Source organism: Capricornis sumatraensis, chromosome 16 (genome assembly GCF_032405125.1).
Source record: "Capricornis sumatraensis isolate serow.1 chromosome 16, serow.2, whole genome shotgun sequence".
NCBI classification, from domain to species: domain Eukaryota; kingdom Metazoa; phylum Chordata; class Mammalia; order Artiodactyla; family Bovidae; genus Capricornis; species Capricornis sumatraensis.
In genome coordinates this window covers 31,661,977-31,684,010 of record NC_091084.1, presented here as the reverse complement: position 1 = coordinate 31,684,010, position 22,034 = coordinate 31,661,977, and the positions used below count along the sequence as shown (strand labels likewise).

Below are 22,034 nucleotides of genomic sequence, written 5' to 3'. Positions count from 1 at the left end.
TGAGCTTTAAAACTTCACCAAAAAAATTTCTGAAAGATATTTTCCTCGTCTATTCTCCATTTGACTAATTTTATTTTGCAAGTCCTGGAATAGCAAAAATGGCTTCCTTTTGTTTACTTCTGCCTGTACATTTACAGCATCACTCAGAACAATGTCAAAAAGAAACACACTCAGCTCCGGGAAACCAACAATATACTTGTACAGCTGCCATATACTCCATTCATAATAGCTTCCTCACTGGCCTAACACCTCCCTTTGCTTCTGCCAAGGGCTCAACAGTCAACAAAAAAAAAATTTGGAAAGTGCTATGATTACAATAAAGAGGAATACATTATGGTTGGAAATTGCCTAATTCTATTCTGAACACAGAATCTTCTACAACACTAAGGAATTAAATTTATAGTTAGGCAGAAAACTATAAGCTTATAGTTTTAGTATAACTTATAGACTATGAATGATTAAGTATTTTTATCTCTGTAAACTTATCCATGGAAGCATTTTTCATTTCAAACTTTTTCGTATGATAAAAAGCATGATTAAAATAACCACTATGCTTCAAAAGCAAGTATTCAGTATGGTGAACTATACATAAAACACAGAAAATTTGATTACAGTTTTAAAGAATCAGTTGCTCAAGAGAACTGGAAGTACACCAGAAAGGACTAGGAGCCAAGAGACCTGGGTCCTAGTCTGGTGACTGACATTAACTGGCTATGTGACCTTGAGCAGGTTACTCATCTTTCTAGGACTCTCTCCTTCTACAAATTAAGTTAGATCAATTAATTTCTTAAAGTCTTCTTAAAGCTTCAAATTTTAGAAACTAATCAACTTAGAAACTTAAAAGAGATTTTAAGTTTTACAAGTGTAACTACACAGTGAAGTATTTAAGTGAAAACAACTCCTGACTTTTTTCAAAGAGAAATCAGAAACCCATATTTTTTAAGAGAAACATATCATCACTAGTAATAGCCCCAAGGAAAAAAAAGGCTTTTACTCAAATTACTATTCTCCATTATTGATTTATCAAAACCCATCCAGGGACCTGAACTATAATCACTACCCAGTTCAGTTCAGTCGCTCAGTCGTGTCAGACTCTTTGCAACCCCATGAATCGCAGCACACCAGGCCTCCCTGTCCATCACCAACTCCCGGAGTTCACCCAAACTCATGTCCATCGAGTCGGTGATGCCATCCAGCCATCTCATCCTCTGTCGTCCCCTTCTCCTCCTGCCCCCAAGCCCTCCCAGCATCAGAGTCTTTTCCAATGAGTCAACTCTTTGCATGAGGTGGCCAAAGTATTGGAGTTTCAGCTTTAGCATCAGTCCTTCCAATGAACACCCAGGACTGATCTCCTTCAGAATGGACTGGTTGGATCTCTTTGCAGTTCAAGGGACTCACAAGAGTCTTCTCCAACACCACAGTTCAAAAGCATCAATTCTTCAGCACTCAGCTTTCTTCACAGTCCAATTTTCACATCCATACATGACCACTGGAAAAACCATAGCCTTGACTAAATGGACCTTTGTTGGCAAAGTTAATGTCTCTGCTTTTGAATATGCTATCTAGATTGGTCATAAGTTTCCTTCCAAGGAGTAAGAGTCTTTTAATTTCATGGCTGCAATCACCATCTGCAGTGCTTTTGGAGCCCCCCAAAAATAAAGTCTGCCACTGTTTCCACTGTTTCCCCATTTATTTGCCATGAAGTGATGGGACCAGATGCCATGATCTTAGTTTTCTGAGTGTTGAGCTTTAAGCCTCAAGAGGCTTTTTAGTTCCTCTTCACTTTCTGCCCAACACTTCTCAAATCTATTTCTGCTTTATTGACTATGCCAAAGCCTTTGACTGTGTGGATCACAATAAACTGTGGAAAATTCTGAAAGAGATGGGAATACCAAACCACCTGACCTGCCTCTTGAGAAACCTGTATGCAGGTCAGGCAGCAACAGTTAAAACTGGACATGGAACAACAGACTGGTTCCAAATAGGAAAAGGAGTACGTCAAGGCTGTATATTGTCACCCTGCTTATTTAACTAATGTGCAGAGTACATCATGCAAAATGCCCAGTTAGATGAAGCACAAGCTGGAATCAAGATTGCTGGGAGAAATATCAATAACCCAGATATGCAGATGATACCACCCTTATGGCAGAAAGTGAAGAAGAACTAAAGAGCCTCTTGATGAAAGTGAAAGAGGAGAGTGAAAAAGTTGGCTTAAAGCTCAACATTCAGAAAACTAAGATCATGGCATCTGGTCCCATCACTTCATGGCAAATAAATGGGGAAACAGTGGAAACAGTGGCAGACTTTATTTTGGGCGGCTCCAAAATCACTGCATATGGTGACTGTAGCCATGAAATTAAAAGACTCTTACTCCTTGGAAGGAAACTTATGACCAACCTAGACAGCATATTCAAAAGCAGAGATATTACTTTGCCAACGAAGGTCCATCTAGTCAAGGCTATGGTTTTTCCAGTGGTCATGTATGGATGTGAAAGTTGGACTGTGAAGAAAGCTGAGTGCTGAAGAATTGATGCTTTTGAACTGTGGTATTGGAGAAGACTCTTGAGAGTCCCTTGGACTGCAAGGAGATCCAACCAGTCCATCTTAAAGGAGACCAGTCCTGGGTGTTCATTGGAAGGACTGATGCTAAAGCTGAAACTCCAATACTTTGGCCACCCCATACAAAGAGCTGACTCATTGGAAAAGACTCTGATGCTGGGAGGGCTTGGGGGCAGGAGGAGAAGGGGACGACAGAGGATGGGATGGCTGGATGGCATCACTGACTCGATGCACATGAGTTTGGGTGAACTCCGGGAGTTGGTGATGGACAGGGAGGCCTGGCGTGCTGCAATTCATGGGGTCTCAAAGAGTCGGACAAGACTGAGCGACTGAACTGAACTTCTCAAATACCACCCAACACTATTTATTAAAAACACTCTGCCACTTACAACTAATTACCAAACTCATTATTTTCATTTATCATATTAATCACAGGACAAAAATACAGTCAATAGGAAATTAAACAACTGACATGTGCTTACAGCTTAACTGTGCAGTTTTTATATATGGATTCTGTCTTTAAAAGGAAAAAATAATTCTCTTCCCAGACTTATCAATGCAACTTCAAAACCAAATACTTAGCATGAACTAGAGATTAAATTATTTTAGCAAGATTTTTGGATGTCAGACCCTAATGAGAGCACAACTGTGAATCAGGATATTGTAGAGTCTCCAGTTTGGTCTGAAGCACCTCCCCAGTTCCAATTCCCTTTCTGGTCTCAAGGATTAGGTAAAGATGTGCCTGATGGTTCCCATGGTGTGGGGTATAGGGAGCAGGGCTGGGATTCCTCAGCCGGTATAATTTCAGTTCTATCTCTAGTTTCTAAATGTGAGCAATGGCTCATTCTTAATTCCCTAGCACCCAGGAAGAAGTTCAATGAAAATGTGATGTGGAAAGGTGCCAACACAATTTTCACCTAAAGAAACTAGGAATCAGCTACCATATTTAAATCAACAAACTAGACAAGGATTGCGGATAAAAGCGGATTTTTTGGAAGGCAATGTGCCAATACATACTTTTCAGTTTAATGTATGATTCCCTTGACCCAGTACATTTCATTTCTAGAAGTTTATCCTGAAGAATACCTAGAAACTGCATAATAGATTGTCACTGTAACACCGTTTCTAATATTAAAAATCAGAAACAACCTAGAAGACTATGATTTGTAACATATCCATATTATAAAATCTTAAATAAAACTTAAAAAAAGAATTCAAGGAGACCTACACGTTGTATCAACGTAGATAATTTTTTCATTCTAGAAGCACTTTTGTTTAAAAATCCCACTTTTGCTTAACAATGTATTTTATATGTATTAAAAATATTATATATACCACTTATCAAATTTAAGAACATAATATCTTAAACATAAATAAGATACTCCACTTTTTTTTTAATACAATTTGTCAAACTTATCTAAAATAAAAGTAACTGTAGAAGGGGCCTTGCTTGTTGAAGTATGATCCATGTCAGCAACACAGAGTTTCAGGCCCCACCTCAGACCTATTCAGACAAGATCCACAGATCTGAATTTATGGTAAAGTCTGAGAAGCACTGGTTTATAAAACTCACTTAACAGAGTCTGAACACCAGCTCAAGATCCACATTAAAAAACAAAACTATGAGTTGGGTGGCTTATCTTACTTGATTTCTCTGAATCTTGTTTCGATCTCATAAGACACATTATTCTGAAATCTTTACTGTATCCGCAGATGTGAAACTGTAAACTGCTCCACAGTATGAGGAATTAGTAGTTGTCAGTCTTCGCGACTAAACGCTAAGAAGGCAACAACTTGTTCAGAGCCGTTTAGAAAAAGGAACTTGGAGAGATGGACCCCAAATAGTAGACAGTGGTTACCTCTAGAGAGAACAGTAGTTTAGGGGTAGGGGACTAAACGGAGACTTACATTTTGTTCTATATATTTTATGATCCATAAATTGTTTCTCATAAAGAGTGCTGTATTTGTATACTGCTATTCAGATAGGTCTAAGAAGTGAAAGTCACTCAGTCGTGTCCAACTCTTTGTGACCCATGGACTGTAGCCCTCCAGGTTCCTCTGTCCATGGATTTCTCCAGGCAAGAATATTGGAGTTGGTTGCCATTTCCTTCTCCAGGGGATCTTCCCAACCCACGGATCTAACCCAGGTCTCCCGTATTGTGGGCAGACTCTTGACTGACTGAGCCACCAGGGAAGCCCAGGGCTAAGCAAGGAGGCAGGAATTAGGATCCCATCCCCCTCACTGAAGGAGCAGCGGGTTGGCCTCATTTTAAGATTTCCTCATGGCTGATCCCAGAGCCACAGGGAAGGTCAGGGGTGGCTGTGAGGAGGCGCCCAAGGTAGTGGACACCGCTGAGTAAGACCTGCCACCCGTCCTGGAAGTTGCAGAGGGGAGACCCCGAGTCACTGCTGATTAAGGAGCTTCTATAGTGGTGACATTCCATCTCCTAGGGCTTGACTCCCCATGGGTGTGCACCATGAATGCCATCACCCCTTTCCCCTCCTCCTTTTGGAAGCTGCTGCAGGAAGGAACATTGTGGGGACAGAGCTGAGGCTGGCTTCCAGTGCTCCTGGTTGACTACTCCCACCTATTTCCTTCCAGCACAAAATGTGCTAATCATGAAAATATTTCACAATGACTTGCTTGTTATAATTCCCCTCTTCCAACAAACCTAATGGAGATCAGAATTAATAACTTTATTGGGAAATGTGAATGAAATTTAGGCCCAGTTTTCAAACAAATACTTAGACCATTTTTCTTTTCTTTTTTTTTTTTTTTCATTTTTCTTTTAATACTTAGTTCGTTTTTCTTTGAATGCTCTAGGTTAGTCATTAGTGGACATTCTCATATGGTTCACTGTAACATGAACTCCACTGAAAGTAGACTTTGGGAACCAACTTACCCATGTGTATACAGCTAACAACATATGAAAAACAGGTTTCATTATAGCAAGAGTCACCAAAACCTCAACCAAAGCCACAAAATGAACAGAGCAGATTATCTTCTTCCCCAGCCTAAACCCTTCAAAATTTCTATCATGAATCACATGAAATGCTCAGTGAGCTCACGTTTGAAAACAACACAATCTTTTTTTACAATGACTATGTATCACTTTTATAACCAAAAGAAGGTAAAAACTACTTTCAGCAAATGTTATTTTAATTCAACACTCAAAAAATAAAAAATCCCCTACCTTATCCCCCTAATTAATCACACAGAAAATAAGGGAGCATGTTTCAATCTCATTTTACTTTATTAAAATGTCTGCACTTCATTCAGCAAGTATAATACTATATATCAGACACAGGAACTCAGGTTAAGACAAAGCCTTGATCTTGAAGAGATCTAGTGGAGGAAGAGACAGATGAAATAAAAAGTGATAAATGCTACCACAGATAACATGAATTAAGTATCGTAGAAAAATAACATGTAGAAGCCCCCACAATAACCATGCAAAGTAACCAGTACACATAATTTGAAAAGACACAAATCTTTAACTTAAAAGTAGATACTTTTAATGGTACTAGTTAAACATCATGTTAATATCATTTAAGAAAATATCTACTTTGTGTGTGAATGGAGGTGTGAGAGTATGCATGAGGATTGCTGTTGTATACCTACATAGGTCACTTTCTGAAAAATGACTTTCATTATCAAGACTGTTGTATACCTGAGAACTTACTGTATGGAGGAAATAACTAAGCCTTGTTCAGTTGCTAAGCCGTGTCTGACTCTTTGTGACCCCATGAACTGCAGCATGCCAGACTTCCCTGTCGATCACTGTCTCCCCGAGTCTGCTCAAACTCATGTCCACTGAGTCGGTGATATCATCCAACCATCTCATCCTCTGTCTTCCCCTTCTCCTGCCCTCAATCTTTCCCAGGATCAGAGTCTTTTTTCCAATGAGTCAGCTCTTCATATCAGGTGGCCAAAGTATTGGGAGTTTCAGCATCAGCAACAGTCCTTCCAATGAATATTCAGGGTTGATTTCCTTTAGGATTGACTGGTTTGATCTCCATGCTGTCCAAGGGACTCTCCAGACTCTTCTCCAACACCACAGTTCAAAAAAGCTTCAATTCTTTGGTGCTCAGCCTTCTTTATGGTCCAACTCTCACATCCGTACTTTGACTACTGGAAAAACTTTGACTGTACAGACATTTGTTGGCAAAGTGATGTCTCTGCTTTTCAACAGGCTGTCTAGTTTTGTCATAGCTTTCCTTCCAAGGTACAAGCCCCAACTAAGCCTTAGGAGGTGGGTAATCCTGGATTCTAAGTCAAGCTCCCTATTAACTAAGTAACATAACCTCTTCAAAGCTAAGTACCCAAAAAAGAGGAATGATACTGCCAAAGAACTAGTGAAAGAAATTAATGTAATTAATAATGATTACCACTTGCATACCTCTTCCTTTCAGTTTTCCTTTGGGGACACACAAAGCAATTTCATTTAACAAATATTTACAAATGCACTTACTATTGTGTAAGACCTCGTGATTAGAGACTGCAGGAGATAAAGAGATTACAGCTGTTGTCCTCGTGATATTTACATCTTGAGAGGTTAGGATAGAGAAGAAATATGTGCATTTTTTTTTTAATCTTTTGGCCAAACTGTGTGGCATGTGGGATCTTAGCTCCCCAACGAGGGATTGAACTCATGCCCCCTGCACTTGCAGTGCAGAGTCTTAACCACTGGACCACCAGCGAAGTCCCTGTACGTGATGTTTAAACTTAAGAGATCCCGTATCGCACTGAACATCCTTACTTAGTCACTTATCACTATAATGGAATCTCCTGGAATGCAAGAATTTACACGTAGTGCTATCCTTGGGATTTAGTGAGCATGCAAACATCGGGGAAAGGTAAAAAGGAAGGGAGAAAGCAATCCAATGAAACATACGGATTCATAAATTCTGTTACGTGCATTTTACTTCCAAAATACAAGAAGTTACTTAAGGTGCTTTTTTTTACAGCAAGCCAGAAAAGGTAAGTAGTAGGAGGATTATCTTTTTAAAAAGCTTTTTCAAATCCATGATTTAAAGGAAAGCATTTTTCCAATAAATTATATTCCATTAAATTAATCAATACCTCAAGGTTTTACTAACGTAAGCTAATTTAAAATAAAAACATAGCAGGGACCTAAAATACTGCCGGCATGATGCTCTACTTCAGTGGTGGACAAACTAAAACGTGATGGATTTTTCTGTACACCTGCAAGATAAGAATGCCTTTTACATTTTGAAAGAGTTGTAAAAACAACAGCAGCCAAGAATATAGAACTGCATAGGTGGCCAACAATGCTTAAAGTATTTACTACCTGTTCCATGACAGAAAGTTTGTCAACTCCTACTCTATCTCACAATGGAATTTTGAGTCTCTCACTAAACTCAATACTTGATATTTCCACATTTACATTTAAGGCAATTATATGATTGCTTTCTCTACCCCCTAGCCAGTTGTCTATTTCCTTACTAGCCACTTTCTTCACAGACGGGTAGCTTCACAAATATCAATTACAATATACTGGGATGGCAAGGAAAAAAAGAAAAAAAAACTATAGAGACTGAACCACATCTTCTGTTTAATAACAAGCATCCTAGCACAAGCATTTTTCCAACAATGAGTTCAAGTTTTGCAATGGAATAGTAAATTGAACCTACACTGACCAGAACCCATGACTTAGGCCAACTTCTCCATCCATGTATATCAAATACGGAGGAGAGGAGACAGTTTCCAGTACTAAATCAATAAGCTGATTAATAATAGGCTGGAATAATATTCACCTAGCTTTAATGACAAGGTTAAAACAGGTAAGAGATGGTGACTTAGAGCTAAATTCAATAAATGAGTGGGACATTTGTGGATTTAACACGAAGTTCTTCATCACTTGTATTACACGACATGAAGTCAAGAAGGGTTAGTGATACATTAAGACTGTCAACAATAAAGTGAAAAAAGAGAACATTTATGCTCAAAACATCAAAAGTAAAAGAGCACACTCTAACAACATTACAGGAGTATTCAGAAAATCTGGAAAGCAGAATAAATCTACCGGATTAACACATCAGAAAGAAGAACGAAGCTTTCATTTCAGCACAACCAGTAACATGTGATACAGGGCACAGACTACTAAAAATCATCTTTCAAAACAATCAACACAAGAATAAAACCACCACTCTTCCTACACTAGAATGGAAAAGGTAGAAACCTACTTCCCTCAACTATCAAAACCTGAAAAGCCTTTGACTCAAAACAGAGGTCTTTATTCTTCCCAAATAATTAAACATTCTGCAGAAGAAATCATACTACACACTCTTTAAAAAGATGGAGTTAAGGCTTAAGGGGTGGGGGCAACCATTTTAAGGACTACATTACAGAGACTCTAGAGTTTGACAAAAAGTTTTATTTTTAAGGAGAGGTCTCTAATCAATACAATCTTGATACATTGCAGGTTGATACATGTGTCTCAAATGAGAAGCTAATTAGAATTGCAAATTTCAGGAGAAACTTTTTAAGTCAACTCTAAATCCCCAAAATGCAAACCTACAATCTTCAGATTTTGAATATATTCAATATATATTTTTAAAGTATCAATGCACTTAAAATTCCCTTAACTGCCTACCTTTCTGTAATGGTTTTACTGCAATTTCTAAGGATGAAATTAGCATTGTAACAGTAATTACAATACCAATTACTTAACATGAGAAAAACCAGCCCTGAAAAAGTAGCTTCTGAAGCCACTGGTATGCACTACAGGAGCACTAATTCACACAGGACTTATTAAGTATTTCTACAGCACATTTATATCTGCCAAGTGCTTCATAATCACTTTTATTAGCTGTTTCTAGTCCAAAGCAATCCATGAAAAACTTTACAGAAGAGGAACCTAGGCTCAGAGAGGAACCAAAGAAAACCAATTTTACTGTGGAGGAAATAACACCATTCTCTTACAATATACGCCTGATCCTTCTAACCATCTTTCATCTACAGAATGAATTTTGCAAAAATCAGTTATTGATAAATGTTGAAAAACAGAAAGGAAAAACTGAATGCTCTGGAACAAACCGTTAGGGTTGGGACTAACTACTATCTTTCATCATACAGACATACTATAAGGAAGTAAAATTCTGTCAAATGCCAAGCTTAAAGTGGTTATTTTTCACACTTGCTAAAAAAAAAAAGTAATCAAAGCAGCTCATCTAACAATTTTGTCAGGTTCTGTAATAATGAGTCGGGATAATTAACAAAAAAAGTAGAACCCAACAAAAAGCAGTGTGTATGAGGAGGAAGTTCTGAAAGGAGTCAGAATCTGCTGCTTAACCCACTCGGTCAACGTATCTCTCCGAAGATAAAGGTTATAACCAGAACTTGTGGTTTAATCAGTGCATATCTCAGCACCAGCAATGGATCCCATCCAATGTTTTGGAAGAGAAAAACTTGAGCCAGCGCTAGATGTGGAGGAAAGTTCCTTCCTCGGTCCATTTAAATATTCCCATTTCTTTTATCTCTGTCACATCTTAATGAGAAGGGAAGGAAAAAAAAAAAAAACAACAATTGTACGCTCACCCAGAGCAGTCTGCCCGCGGAGTTGTCAGGACCCCAGGTCTCTCCACGAGAGCCCGTAAAACCCAATTCCCTAATTAGAGCCCGTCCAGCTCAGTCCCAGCCGGTAAATCAAGCGCTCTTCCTCACCGCCCCCTCCCTCCTATCTCCCGGGGCCAATTCCGTGACCCACATCCCTACATCCTGCGCAGAGCCCCAAACTCTGCAGCCCCACTAGACTTCCGCCCCGGTGGCTCCCCAGTTAACCTCCCCCAGCCCCCACCCCATCTTTGTCTCGCAACCCCAAACACACCACCTCAACGTTCCCCCCGACTCCCAACCGCAGCCCTTCCCCCTCCGCCGACCCCCGTCCTGCTGATCTCCTCCCTACCCCCACACCCCCCAGCCCTCGGCCCCGTCACCCCGGCTCCTCGCCTCCCCAGCCTTGCACGACCCGTCCCCTCCCCCAGCTTCCTCCGTCCCTTCCTTCCCCTCCCTCAGCCCCTCCGCCCACGCCCACCCCTGCTCCCGCGGGTGCTCCGCAGGGCCTTTCACCTTGTCCATGAGCTTCCAGCACTTCTCCACCATCTTCTTGTCCACGGTCCCCGGCGGGTGGGGGCTGAGGTGGTGGTGGTGGTGGTGGTGCGGCTGGAAGGCGTCCTTCATGAGCCCGATCAGGCCGCCGGAGCCCCCGGAGCCGCCGCCGCCCCCGGCCCCAGAGCTCTTTTTCACGTTGCCGGCCATGGCCCGGGAGAGGGTCAGGGCCCAGCCGCGTCCGCCGGCTCCGCTCGGCTGCGAGTGAGGGAAGGAGGGCGTGAAGGAGGGGCCTCTCCCGGCCGCCGCCGCAGCCGCCGCCGGCCGTCCGGCGGAGGGAGGGCTGCCGCGGGGAGGGGAGTGGGCGGCGCCGGGCGCGCGAGTCCGCGCGGGCGCGCCCCCTCACAGAGCGCGAGCCCGGGGGGAGCGCGCGGGGCTCGGAGAAGCGAGCGGCCGCGTCTGGACTGAGGAGCGGCCTCTCCTGCGCCTCCCCCTTCCCGAGTCACCGCGCCCGGAAAGCCGCCGCCAAGTTTCCGCGCCGCCTCCCCCGTCCCTGCCCCCGGGGGGCGGGCCCAGGCCGAACCGTCCCCCTTCGCCCCCTGCTGGAAGAGTTGGGGAAAGGGCGGGGCGTGGCTAACGTGGAGTCTGCGCACTAGGCAGAAGCCGGCCCTCCATGTTCCTTCTGGGTTGTGGGTTGTCAGCCTTGGAGGAGGTCACTGGGCTATTTAAGTTACGACGGGTAGAGCTAGGAAGTTCCACTGGTTAATCAGAACCAGAACAAAGGCCTCGACCAGTTCTCCCACAAAGTGATTGTAACCTCTTCTGAGTTACTGATTCTGAGTGGTTTTTTTCAGAGGGTTACCCACATGAACCTCTACTTTAATAGAAAAAATTGATGCCTGAGTTGTGAGTCAAACTTCAGTTTCATGTATATTTCAGGCTTGTGGTGAGGGGTCATTTGAATTCTTTTTTTATTTTTATTTCTATTTTTAATCGAAGTATATTTGATTTACAATGTTGTGTTTCAGGTGTACAGCAAAGTGATTCAGTTGTATATGTACCTATTAATATATTTCAGATTCTTTTCACTTACAGTTACTACAAAATATTAAGTATAGTTCCCTGTGATACAGAGTAGGTCTTTGTTGGTTATCTAGTTTATACTGAGTCTTCTTAAAAGAGAGTCTACTGCACTATTTTACCTATAATGATTCTTGGAAAGGATTTTAGAAGAAAGGACATTTGGGAATTTGATGAGAGTCAAATTTAGAATGACATCTGAGCTTAAACTTCTTTTTCTAAACTTCTGGCTTTGTGAAAGCTCCTTTCTACATTATGAAAAGAGTGTGTGTTTTGGTGGGGGAGTGTGCGTGCTCAGTCATTCAGTTGTGTCTGACACTTTGTGGCCCCATGGACTGTAGCCCATCAGGCTCTTCTGCCCACGGATTTTCCAAGCAAGAATACTGGACTGGGTTGCCATGCCCTCCTCCAGGGGATCTTCCCCATCCAGGGATCAAACCCACATCTCCTGCATTGGCAGGCAGATTCTTTACCACTAGTACCACCTGAGAAGCCTTAAGATAACATCTGCATGCATGTTAAGTCACTTCAGTCCTGATGCCCTCCTCCAGGGGATCTTCCCAGCTGAGGACTGAACCCACATCTCTCATGTCTCCTGCATTGGCAGATGGGTTCTTTACCACTCGCGCCACCTGGGAATCCCCAATTGTTAAAAAAAAAAAAAAAAAAGACGTGCCATGGAAAGAATCTCGATGTTGTCTTTACCCCACACCTGACAAATTAGGAAATTGAACTTTATTTGCTTCTCCTAACATTGTGGAAGAAAAAGGGAAGTTTTTTCCCCCACTCCCTCGTGTTTTAAACTCCTAGTTAAGTCAGGACCAGGAATGGGAATGCTGCAGATCATTGTATCCTGATTAGACCTCAGAAAGGCTAGCACCATCAGGCCATGAGTTCTTCTTCCAGGCCCTTTGACCTTATGAAAAAAAAACCACTTCCCCCTTTTTTTGCCTTAAGATTCCCTTGCTTAGCACCTTGTTCTGCAGGTGGGTAGGCTAGTTATCAGGCCCTGACCACAGAAACCTTGAGCTTTGAGCCCTGGCCTGAGGAGGCCATGCCCCTCCCAGGAACAGCAATGCAGTTCCCAGTCACTTCCACTTTTCTAGTCTCAAAGTTCCGTTGGAAGAACTTTGAAAAAACAGAACTTCCCTCCTGAAGAAGGAAGTGCCCTGCCCTAATTTGCTAATTCTGAGCCTCAGCTTTGGGAGTTTGCAGGCCCTGGTGTGTCAATGAGTACTCAGTTCCGCCTTAGATTCCCCACCTGGCTCTTCTACAAAGCTCTTGACTGATTAAGCTTATCAAATGATCCTAGAAGAGAGGGGCGAAAAAAGATCTCTGAACTCAAAGACTCTTCAGCCAGACATTCTTGTTTGTAACTCAGTGGCCTGTATCTACAATTGATTGTGGAGTCAGAATTATCATTTCCTATCAGTAGAATTTCCATTAATCAGTACTTACCTAGAAAGAGTTAGAATGGCTAAAGAAAAAATACAGGCAAAGCTCTTATATAATTGTCAAAACTTCCCACCCCTGATGCGTCCACCCTTAGTTGTAGGCCCTCCTTTCCTCCCACTGCGTCTATAGAAACCATTTCCTTACTGATTTCCCTGCCACTTTAAATCCATTCTGTCACCAGACCAGTGTTCCTAAAGTATACTTCTGACAACAAAAAAACAATAACTTTCAGCACTCCCCATTGCCTCCTTAATGAAGTTAACAGTCATGATCTAACTCCAAACTACCTTGCAGTTTTATACTATTCTAGTACATATATTCTATGCTGGGTGACTCACCAAGTCACGAAATACCACAATTCTTTTTTCATCACCGTTACTCAGAGCATTCCCTCTGCCTAAAGAGTGCAATGAAGTCCAATCCATTTTTTATACTTAAATGTTGTCCTCCTCATCAGATACTCCAGCTAGAATAATTCTTCTCTCCTCTAAATTTCCATAACCATCTATTTCTCACCTATTACACATTAATTTGAGGGCTTCTCCGGTGGCTTAGCAGTAAAGAATCCATTTTCAACACAGGAGACTCAGGTTTGATCCCTGGGTCCGGAAGATCCCCTGGAGGAGGAAATCGCAACCCCCTCCAGTATTCTTGCTGGGAAAATCCCATAGACAGAGGAGCTTGGCTGGCTATAGTCCAAGGGGTCGCAGAGTCAGACACGACTGGAGCAGCGGAGCACACATGCGGGCATTAACTTATGCTATACTGTCCTATCAACTTTGGTCTTCCACAGCACCTAGCACACTGTAGACATGCAAGGGGACATTTTCCCCCTCATAGTCAAATCCTAGATTTAATAGAGTATAGTTCAGTTTAGTTCAGTTACTCAGTCGTGTCTGACTCTTTGCGACCCCATGGACTGCTGCACACCAGGCTTCCCTGTCCATCACCAACTTGCGGAGCTTACTCAGACTCATGTCCATTGAGTCAGTGATGTCATCCAACCATCTCATCCTCTGTCGTCCCCTTTTCCTATGGCCTTCAATCTTTCCCAGCATCAGGGTCTTTTCCAGTGAGTCAGTTCTTCACATCAGATGGCCAAAGTATTGAAATTTCAGCTGCAGCATCAGTCCTTCCAATGAATATCAGGACTGATTTCCTTTAGGATGGATTGGTTGGATCTCCTTGCAGTCCAAGGGACTCTCAAGAGTCTTCTCCAACACCACAGTTCAGAAGCATCAATTCTTTAGTGCTCAGCTTTCTTTGTAGTCCAACTCTCACATCCATTCATGACTACTGGAAAAACCATAGCTTGGACTAGATGGACCTTTGTTGGCAAAATAATGTCTCTGCTTTTTAAAATACTGTCTAGGTTGGTCATAGCTTTTCTTCCAAGGAGCAAGTGTCTTTTAATTTCATGGCTGCAGTCACCATCTGCAGTGATTTTGGAGCCCCAACAAATAAAGTCTGTCACTGTTTCCATTGTTTCCTCATCTATTTGCCATGAACTGATAGGATGCCATGATCTTAGTTTTCTGAATGTTGAGCTTTAAGTAAACTTTTTCACCCTCCTCTTTCACTTTCATCAAGAGGCTCTTTAGTTCTTTTTCACTTTCTGCCATAAGGGTGGTATCATCTGCATATCTGAGGTTATTGATATTTCTCCTGGCAATCTTGATTCCAGCTTGTGCTTCATCCAGCCCAGCATTTCGCATGGTATTCTCTGCATATAAGTTAAATAAGCTGGGTGACAATATACAACCTTGACGTACTACTTTCCCAGTTTGGAACTGGTCTGTTGTTCCATGTCCAGTTCTGTTGCTTCTTGACCTGCATACAGATTTCTCAGGGTGAGAAATTAACCCTTGGAGTTGCATATGAGCTTGTGGCTCATCTACACCATCTCTGGCTTGGTTTAAGGCTTCCAATTTGTATTACGTTCAGTATGGTCTGTATATTATAGAATGGGATGGTGTAATTTGCACTTTGTTCCTGCTGCAGCAAGCCATATTTCTTTTAATGCATGATGACCTATGTCTCACATCTGAATAAAGTAGAGAGGGTGACCTTCTCTCTGTGTCTCTTTAAAACCCCAAAATGGGATCCTATTTAAAGGAAGGCAGAATTCTGCTGAAATGATCTTTCCTCTTTTCACTTCTGAACTGAGGTTAATGAAAAAAAAAAAAAAAAAGAACGAAAGATTGACCTTTCTTTCCCAATTTTCACTTGGCTTGTTTTCAAAATGTACGAGAGATTGAATCGTGGAGCACAATGTCATTCTCATTCCTGGATGATTCTAGAGCTGGCTCAGTTTGTATAGCATCATGTGATCCGTGGCACTCTTCTTATTCCATTTCACCTTCACCCCAAACCACATCCTCATTCTGCACCTGAAAGTCAGTTGACTGAACGTATTTGAAAAGTAAATGCTCTTCTGAGACACGATATGTTGTTTATTCTCTGTAATCTCTTCCTCAGTATGTGACTCCCTGCCTCAGCCTAGCAGAGACACTAATCATTCTATGGAAAAGTCCCCAGCACAGAATTCTGGACGAGGGGAAAGACAGGACAGAGACCTCTACTGCTTTCCTACTCGGGGAGAGAGGGTTGTCGGTGGGGTGGGGTGGTGTGGGGAGGGCAGGAGTAAATGAAAACATGCGTCAAGGTTAGAAGAAAACTCTTCTTCTGATTTGGGGCATGTGGGCAAGATTTTCTGACACTGAAATAGAGGAACAGTAAGCATCACAAAGAACAAGGCTGGCTCTTCCCTTCACTCTGTAAAATGTCCCTGGGGTCAGAGAGGTATCCTGCAGCTGTGAAGGTGACAAATAAATATCCTCAGGCTCTGCCTGAATCTGCTACCACCTAGAAGAAGGATTTCCGACCCCCACCGCACCCCTGGCCCCAAGATCTCATTGCAGGCAGTTTCTTCAGATCTGTTCTTGATAACAGGCAATTGACCAAAACTGTTGAGGAAGACAGAGAAATATCTAAAGAAAGAGTCTGCAGTTCCCTAAATCCACAAGGGGGAAAGCCCTGAAGTTTCTGCTGTTTTCATTTTAGCCACTTTGGTGTTCACAAATCGGTGGCAGACAGACAGCAAAGGCTCCCAATAGCAAAAGGCTGGAGAGAGGGGTTTCGGGGAGGGAACAACTAACCAGAGCAAGCCACTCAGCATTCTCCCTTCCCCAGATTTATTTTTCCAACTATTCGTGACTCCAGCAAGATGCTAGGCAGCACCCCTAAATGAGGGGTGCCTCCAACATTGCTCCATAAATAATTTAAATAGAAAAATTCAGGAGACTTAGTAGAAGGTCAAGAAAATCCACTAGAGGGAGCCCAAATCAACTCAATGCCACAGGGAACCAAGCTGGTTATTTTCTCAGCACCTGTCTGAAAATCAACCACAGACAGGAATAGGGAGAAAGAGGAAATATATTAAGTCACCATAAAAGAAGATAGTCCTGTAAATACCTGGTGAAAATCCAAGCCTTTCAAGATTTACAAAATCAAAGATTTAAAGATTTAAGAAACCGAGGCTGAGCAAGGAAAATGACTTACCCAAATTTACATATCTGGAGAAGGGTAAGGATGAGAACTCAAAAGCTCCTGTCTCTAACCAGTACCCTTTCTTCTTGATTTGCATCTATGTCAGGATAGAAGGGCATGGCAACCCACTCCAGTATTCTTATCTGGAGAATCCAATGGACAGAGGAGCCTGGAGGGCTACAGTCCATGGGGTCACAAGAGGCTGCAAGAGTCGAACACGACTGAGGTGACTTAGCACAGCACCTTGAGGTCCTAGGTCGAACTCTCCTCTGTGTCTCATTTATCTGAAATAGGAAACTCTCTCAACCACCGTCTCCTGAATTTCTTTCCCTCATTCACCATAGAATACCTTCCTGAAAGGGATCTTCAATTTTAAGCCTATTTAATAATGTCATTTTGTTGATGAGACTTTGGGAAATGTAAATCACCCCAAATGGCTACCGTGAGTTCTTTTCCTCTGTATCAGCGCAATAGCATTATTTTGGATGTGTAGATCTATAATTTGTAAGTGTCCAAATTGCAGGCAGTGCTACCTAGAAGTGAATCATATTTAATCAGTTCCAAAGCCCTGTCTCCTCAAACTACACTTAGGATCTGGGGACAAGAAGAGTATCGGCCCTCTGAGACCTTGGTATTTTAAGCATTGTATTTAGCCCCTTCTACCAGACACAACTATAACGACTGAGCAAGCATGCATGTACCTTCCTATCAGCTCCATGTTTTCCAGTTGCCTGGACAACGTGCAGCCTCCAGAAGCCCAACCTTCCAGTTCTCAGTCCCACCCCCAAATGAAATTTGCCACTCTGGATTGGGTCCCAGAACACAGTCTCCTCCTCCGGCTCCTAGCTGGTTGGGCCTTTTCTCTGCCCCTCCTGGAAAGTGGGTCACGCCACAGGGAGATACAACAGAGACAAGTGAGGGTCTTGGAGGAAGGAAGAGGCTGGGTAAGGGTGATGGGAAGAGAGAAGGGGCCAGGTACTGAGCTTTATTTTCTCTGAAAGAGGGTTGAGAGGACTGATTTCTGTACTTAGAGCTTGACTGGTAGAGAGAAATGGGTTCATCCTTCCCCCTGGCCACAGCCTTGCCTAAGTTTCCGAGGAAACCAAGAACTGAAGCTTCTGGAAAGTGTAAGAGACAGACTTGGAGATGAGAGCACTAATTCTCCTGGGACTCCTGGTTCCGTCTAGGGAGTCAGGAGAGCATCTCCATGTCCAGACCTAAATATGAGCCGCCTCCCTCCCTCCAGGACAGGAAGGAGATGCCACCTAAGACCAAAGAAAAAGGGACAAAAGCTGGGGCCCAGAAGAAGAAAAGAAATGCAGGTGCTGGTGAGTCAGACTGGGTGGAGGTGGGTGCCTCCCAGCCTCTCCTTGTTCTGGCTCAGAGACCTCCAGAGAGAATTCATCCCTCTGCGTGACAAGATGGAGCTGTCTTGGCCTTTCCCCTTTATATCCATATTTGGGTGCCATGGAGCTGGGAACATGGGAAAATCAGCACCCATGAATCCCTTCTGGCTGTGTGCCCTCCTTGTATATTCATTACAATCTTTCAAATACCTACTGTGAGCTGGGTAGTGAACTCATTAGGCTTTGCTATCAGAGATCCCTCATTTAATGGTCCTTGTATCTCCCACAAAAAAAAGAGAAGTCCAGGGTATGGGAGGAGGGTGGGAGGGGGGTAGAGAAGGCTGAGGTCCTGACAAGCTGAGGGTCTGCCTTCTTGCCAGGGCAGATGTGGAGGCTGAATCCATGCACAGGCTGGCACTGCTGGAAAAGGAGGTGCTCCAAGACCACTTGGGTAAGAAGGGTGAAGTTCGGCAACAGAGACAGTGGGCATTTGTGTATCCCTGGGAGCTTAAAGTTTTGGAACAATGGTGGAGGGCTGAGCTGATCTCTAACCATCCCCTAATGGGAAAAGATTGTCAAGAGCTGGGGTCATGAGGACAGGGTGGGCCATGAGGGTTGATAAAGAAAGCTAACTTTTATAGCTGGAACACAGAGAGAGTTTTTCCCTCTTAGTAACAGAGTCTGTAGGATTCTGAGGCGGGGAAGGGAAACAGAATGACGATGAGAGACTGGCAGGCTGCCGTCAGGTTTCTGAAGGTGGACAGAGTCCATCAAGGCCATGGGGGCTGATTGATTGAGTGGAGCCCCCAGCCAGTGCAGAGGGCTGCTCTGGACTGTTCACAGCTCTGCAGAGGGATGAAACCCACCGAGCCAAGGCTTCGGAAGACCAGCTGAAGCAGAGGATCAAAGACCTGGAGGCTGAACTGGAGGGAGCCCGGAGCGAAGGGAAGGCCATATATGCAGGTGTGAGGTTGATTGAGCAGGTGGGCGGGAGACAGGGGCCCAGAAGAGGACAACTGGGAGGGCCCAAGGATGCTAGAAAGGGAGACAAGGAGGACTTCGAACTGCCATACCTAGCCTCAGCCCTCCCTGCACCCACAGGAATCCTGAGGGGGCCTTCTATGGTCTTGGGCAGGAACCTTCCGTGACATGCAGTGCTTTGTGCTTGATGTCCCGTGGACTATGAAACGCAGCCCTAGCCTTTATCTCACTCCTCCCGTGGGAGTGGGTGGGAAGGAGGGCCTGAATTCACATACTAAGCTGGCATAGCGGATGGGTGTCTTGTTTCCTAGCTCTGTCCCCACCTTCTCAGATCACCACAAGAATCCAGAAGACTGTTTTTTTTTATGTTTTTTTTTTTTTAATGTGGACCATTTTTAAAGTCTTTATTGGATTGGGTACAATATTGCTTCTGTTTTATGCTTTGGTTTTGGGCCCTGAGGAATATGGGATCTTAGCTTCCAGATCAGGGATCAAATCCGCGTCCCCTGCATTGGTGGGTGAAGTCTTAACCACTGGACTGCCAGGGAAGGCCCCCAACAGACCTTTATGCACTTGTCCACTGGACCAAGCAGAGCCCTCCCCACCCACAACCTCCTGTCCTCTCTCCACTGCTCTCTCCCCTCCTGGGTCCCTGGCCAGAGATGAGTCGTCAGTGCCGGAGCCTGCAGGAGGCGATGCAGAGTCGCACCAGGAAGCTGGAGGAAGAAGTGAAGGGCCTGCGGGAGCAGTTAGGTAGGCTTCCCAGGTGGCCCTAGTGGTAAAGAACCCGCCCGCCAATGCAGGAGACTTAAAAGACGTGGGTTCCATCCCTGGGTCGGGAAGATCCCCTGGAGGAGGGCATGGCAACTCACTCCGTAGTCTTGCCTGAAGAATCCCATGGGCAGAGGAGCCTGGACAGCCCCATTCCATGGGGTCACAAAGAGTCAAGCACTAACCGAGTTAGCACGCACACACTGCCCTCACAGCACTTTCTCTCAGAGGATCACACTGATGTAGTCCAGCCTGAAGGGGTGGAGTTAGAATGGTCTTTCTTTAGAAAACTGCAGTTTAAGCTCTCATACTGTCTTCCCCCACTGACTCTTCTACTACTTGCAACAGAAGGTTCAGGATAGCAAAAAATACCCAATCTTAAACTTTAAGTTATAAGTGAAGAAGACCTAACTTTCTCACTACACCTCCCTCTCTCAATGGTCTCTCTAAAGACAGCTCTTACTCCCCACTGCCCCCATGTCTCTCACGAGCGAAACACATTCTCTCTTAGTTTGGCTGATGTTTAGAATGAAAGCAAGCTTGAATATAACTGTTTGAATTACTTACCTCCGTATCTTCAAGACCTAATGTGTGGTAGGTCCTGAATAACTATTTGCTAATAAATAAATGAGCTTCTAAATAAGCAACAAAGCAAAACAAAACAAACAAACAAAAAAAACAAACAGGAAGCTTTTGCTCTCTTCCATCTTGGTAACAGGACAGAGTTGAAAAATTTTAGCATGGCACGGATTTTCCACAATTTTGCCCTCAAAGTTTTCTTATCCTAAAGTAGCTTTAGTTTAGCTTTAGATATCCAAGAGTTGCTTATCTTCCCACGAAGACCCTGAGTTCCTTTCCTAATCTTTGCCTTATCTCAAATGCAATCAGCATTTTTAAGCACCTCCTACATACGAGGTGCTTTCCCACACATTATCACATTTTTTTAATGTATTTTTATTTATTTGTTTGTTTGGCTGCCCCCAGACTTAGTTGGGAGCATGTAAACTCTTAGTTGCAGCATGGGGGATCTAGTTCCCCGACTAGGGCTCAAACCTGAGCCCCCTGCACTGGGAGCGCAGAGTCCTAGCCACTGGCACTGGGGATGTCCTCACATTATCACATTTAACTCTCAGAGCACACCTGTGAAGCACGTGTCATTTTCTCTATAAAGAGGAAGAAACTGAGTCTTAGAGATGTGTCAGATGTTACACAAGTAGTGAACGGCAACCTGATTTGGGAGCCAAATCTCTTGTCCCAAGCTCTTTATAGGAACTAGGGGAGGTTGACGGCTCTGGGGAAGTCTGGAACAGTCCTGCTCATGTCGTGCTCTTCAGGTGGGAGACTCTGTTCAGAGGCAGAGTGTCACAATCCTGTCCTCCTTCATCCTCCTCCCTGGCACCATCTCCCCCAGAACTGTGCCAGAGGGAGGCTGAGGCTGCCCAGAGGGAGGCCAAGCAGGCCCTCGGAGAGCGGGACCAGACTCTGGCTCAGCTTCGGGCCCACGTGGCAGACATGGAGGCCAAGTATGAGGAAATCTTACATGTAAGCCCTATCCTCCGAAGACCAGCCATCCCAGGGCCCAGCCCTTCCCCATCCCCACAAATCCCAGCAAGTATGACAATGACAGACCAGGGGGAAGGGAAAGAAGCATCTTCACAGGGGATTCTGCTCTGTCTTAAGGGGATACAACCATGCCTACCCACTAAGAATAAGAGCTTGAAGAAAACACTGGCTGGGAAAGCTTACAGACCAGGCTGGGGGCACCCCTTACCCTACCCTCTTCCTTCCTGAGATTGAAGCTCGGTGTCCGCAGGACAGCCTGGATCGGCTCCTGGCTAAGCTGAGAGCGGTGAAGCCTCAGTGGGACGGGGCTGTGCTGAGACTCCACGCCAGGCTCAAGGAGCAGCTCCGCCAGTTTGGACTCAACCCCCTGGATCTTTGAAGCTGTGAGTCTCTAGTCTCTGGGGCCCTCTGAGGCCCCAGCAATAAAGCTGTCTTGATGTAGACCTCAGCAGGACTGTGAGCTGTGTTTTTTGGCAGAGAGGAGTGCCTCTCATGGGAATATCTCAGTTCTGGACTGACCCATTATCCTGAAGATGGAATAACAATAGAGAAATTTGACAAGGTATCAACTTCTCTCCTAGGGAGTCTGGGTCCCACCCCTTGACCCTTGAGCCCTTTTGGTCACCCTATCCCCACCAGCACCAACAAAGGCAGCCAGA

The 22,034-nt window shown here is 44.0% G+C and overlaps 2 protein-coding genes across 2 annotated transcripts in view; one reads left to right on the top strand and one right to left on the bottom strand.

Moving 5' to 3' along the window:
- The window catches only part of CBL (Cbl proto-oncogene), an 80,443-nt gene extending 69,603 nt beyond the window's left edge, over nt 1-10,840 (bottom strand). Inside the window, exon 1 of the mRNA XM_068988603.1 lies at nt 10,652-10,840. Within this exon, the coding sequence (XP_068844704.1) occupies nt 10,652-10,840 (189 nt within the window). The remainder of the gene's footprint in view (nt 1-10,651) is intronic.
- Nucleotides 10,841-17,972: 7,132 nt separating this feature from the next.
- On the top strand, nt 17,973-21,754 carry DRC12 (dynein regulatory complex subunit 12 homolog). Its single transcript, XM_068987942.1, has 6 exons — nt 17,973-18,042; nt 18,446-18,511; nt 18,904-19,023; nt 19,702-19,794; nt 21,224-21,354; nt 21,626-21,754. Exons 1-6 carry the CDS (start codon nt 17,973-17,975, stop codon nt 21,752-21,754), a joined length of 609 nt encoding a protein of 202 aa, XP_068844043.1.
- Nucleotides 21,755-22,034: the final 280 nt, after the last annotated feature.

What these genes read in the sequence shown, in the direction of transcription:
- DRC12 (XM_068987942.1), top strand. Translation starts at nt 17,973, where the DNA reads ATGCCACCTAAGACCAAAGAAAAAGGGACAAAAGCTGGGGCCCAGAAG. An exon ending in AGGGAAGGCCATATATGCAG is followed by an intron (nt 19,024 to 19,701) that starts GTGTGAGGTTGA and finishes GTCCCTGGCCAG; the next exon opens with AGATGAGTCGTCAGTGCCGG. An exon ending in GGGCCTGCGGGAGCAGTTAG is followed by an intron (nt 19,795 to 21,223) that starts GTAGGCTTCCCA and finishes CATCTCCCCCAG; the next exon opens with AACTGTGCCAGAGGGAGGCT.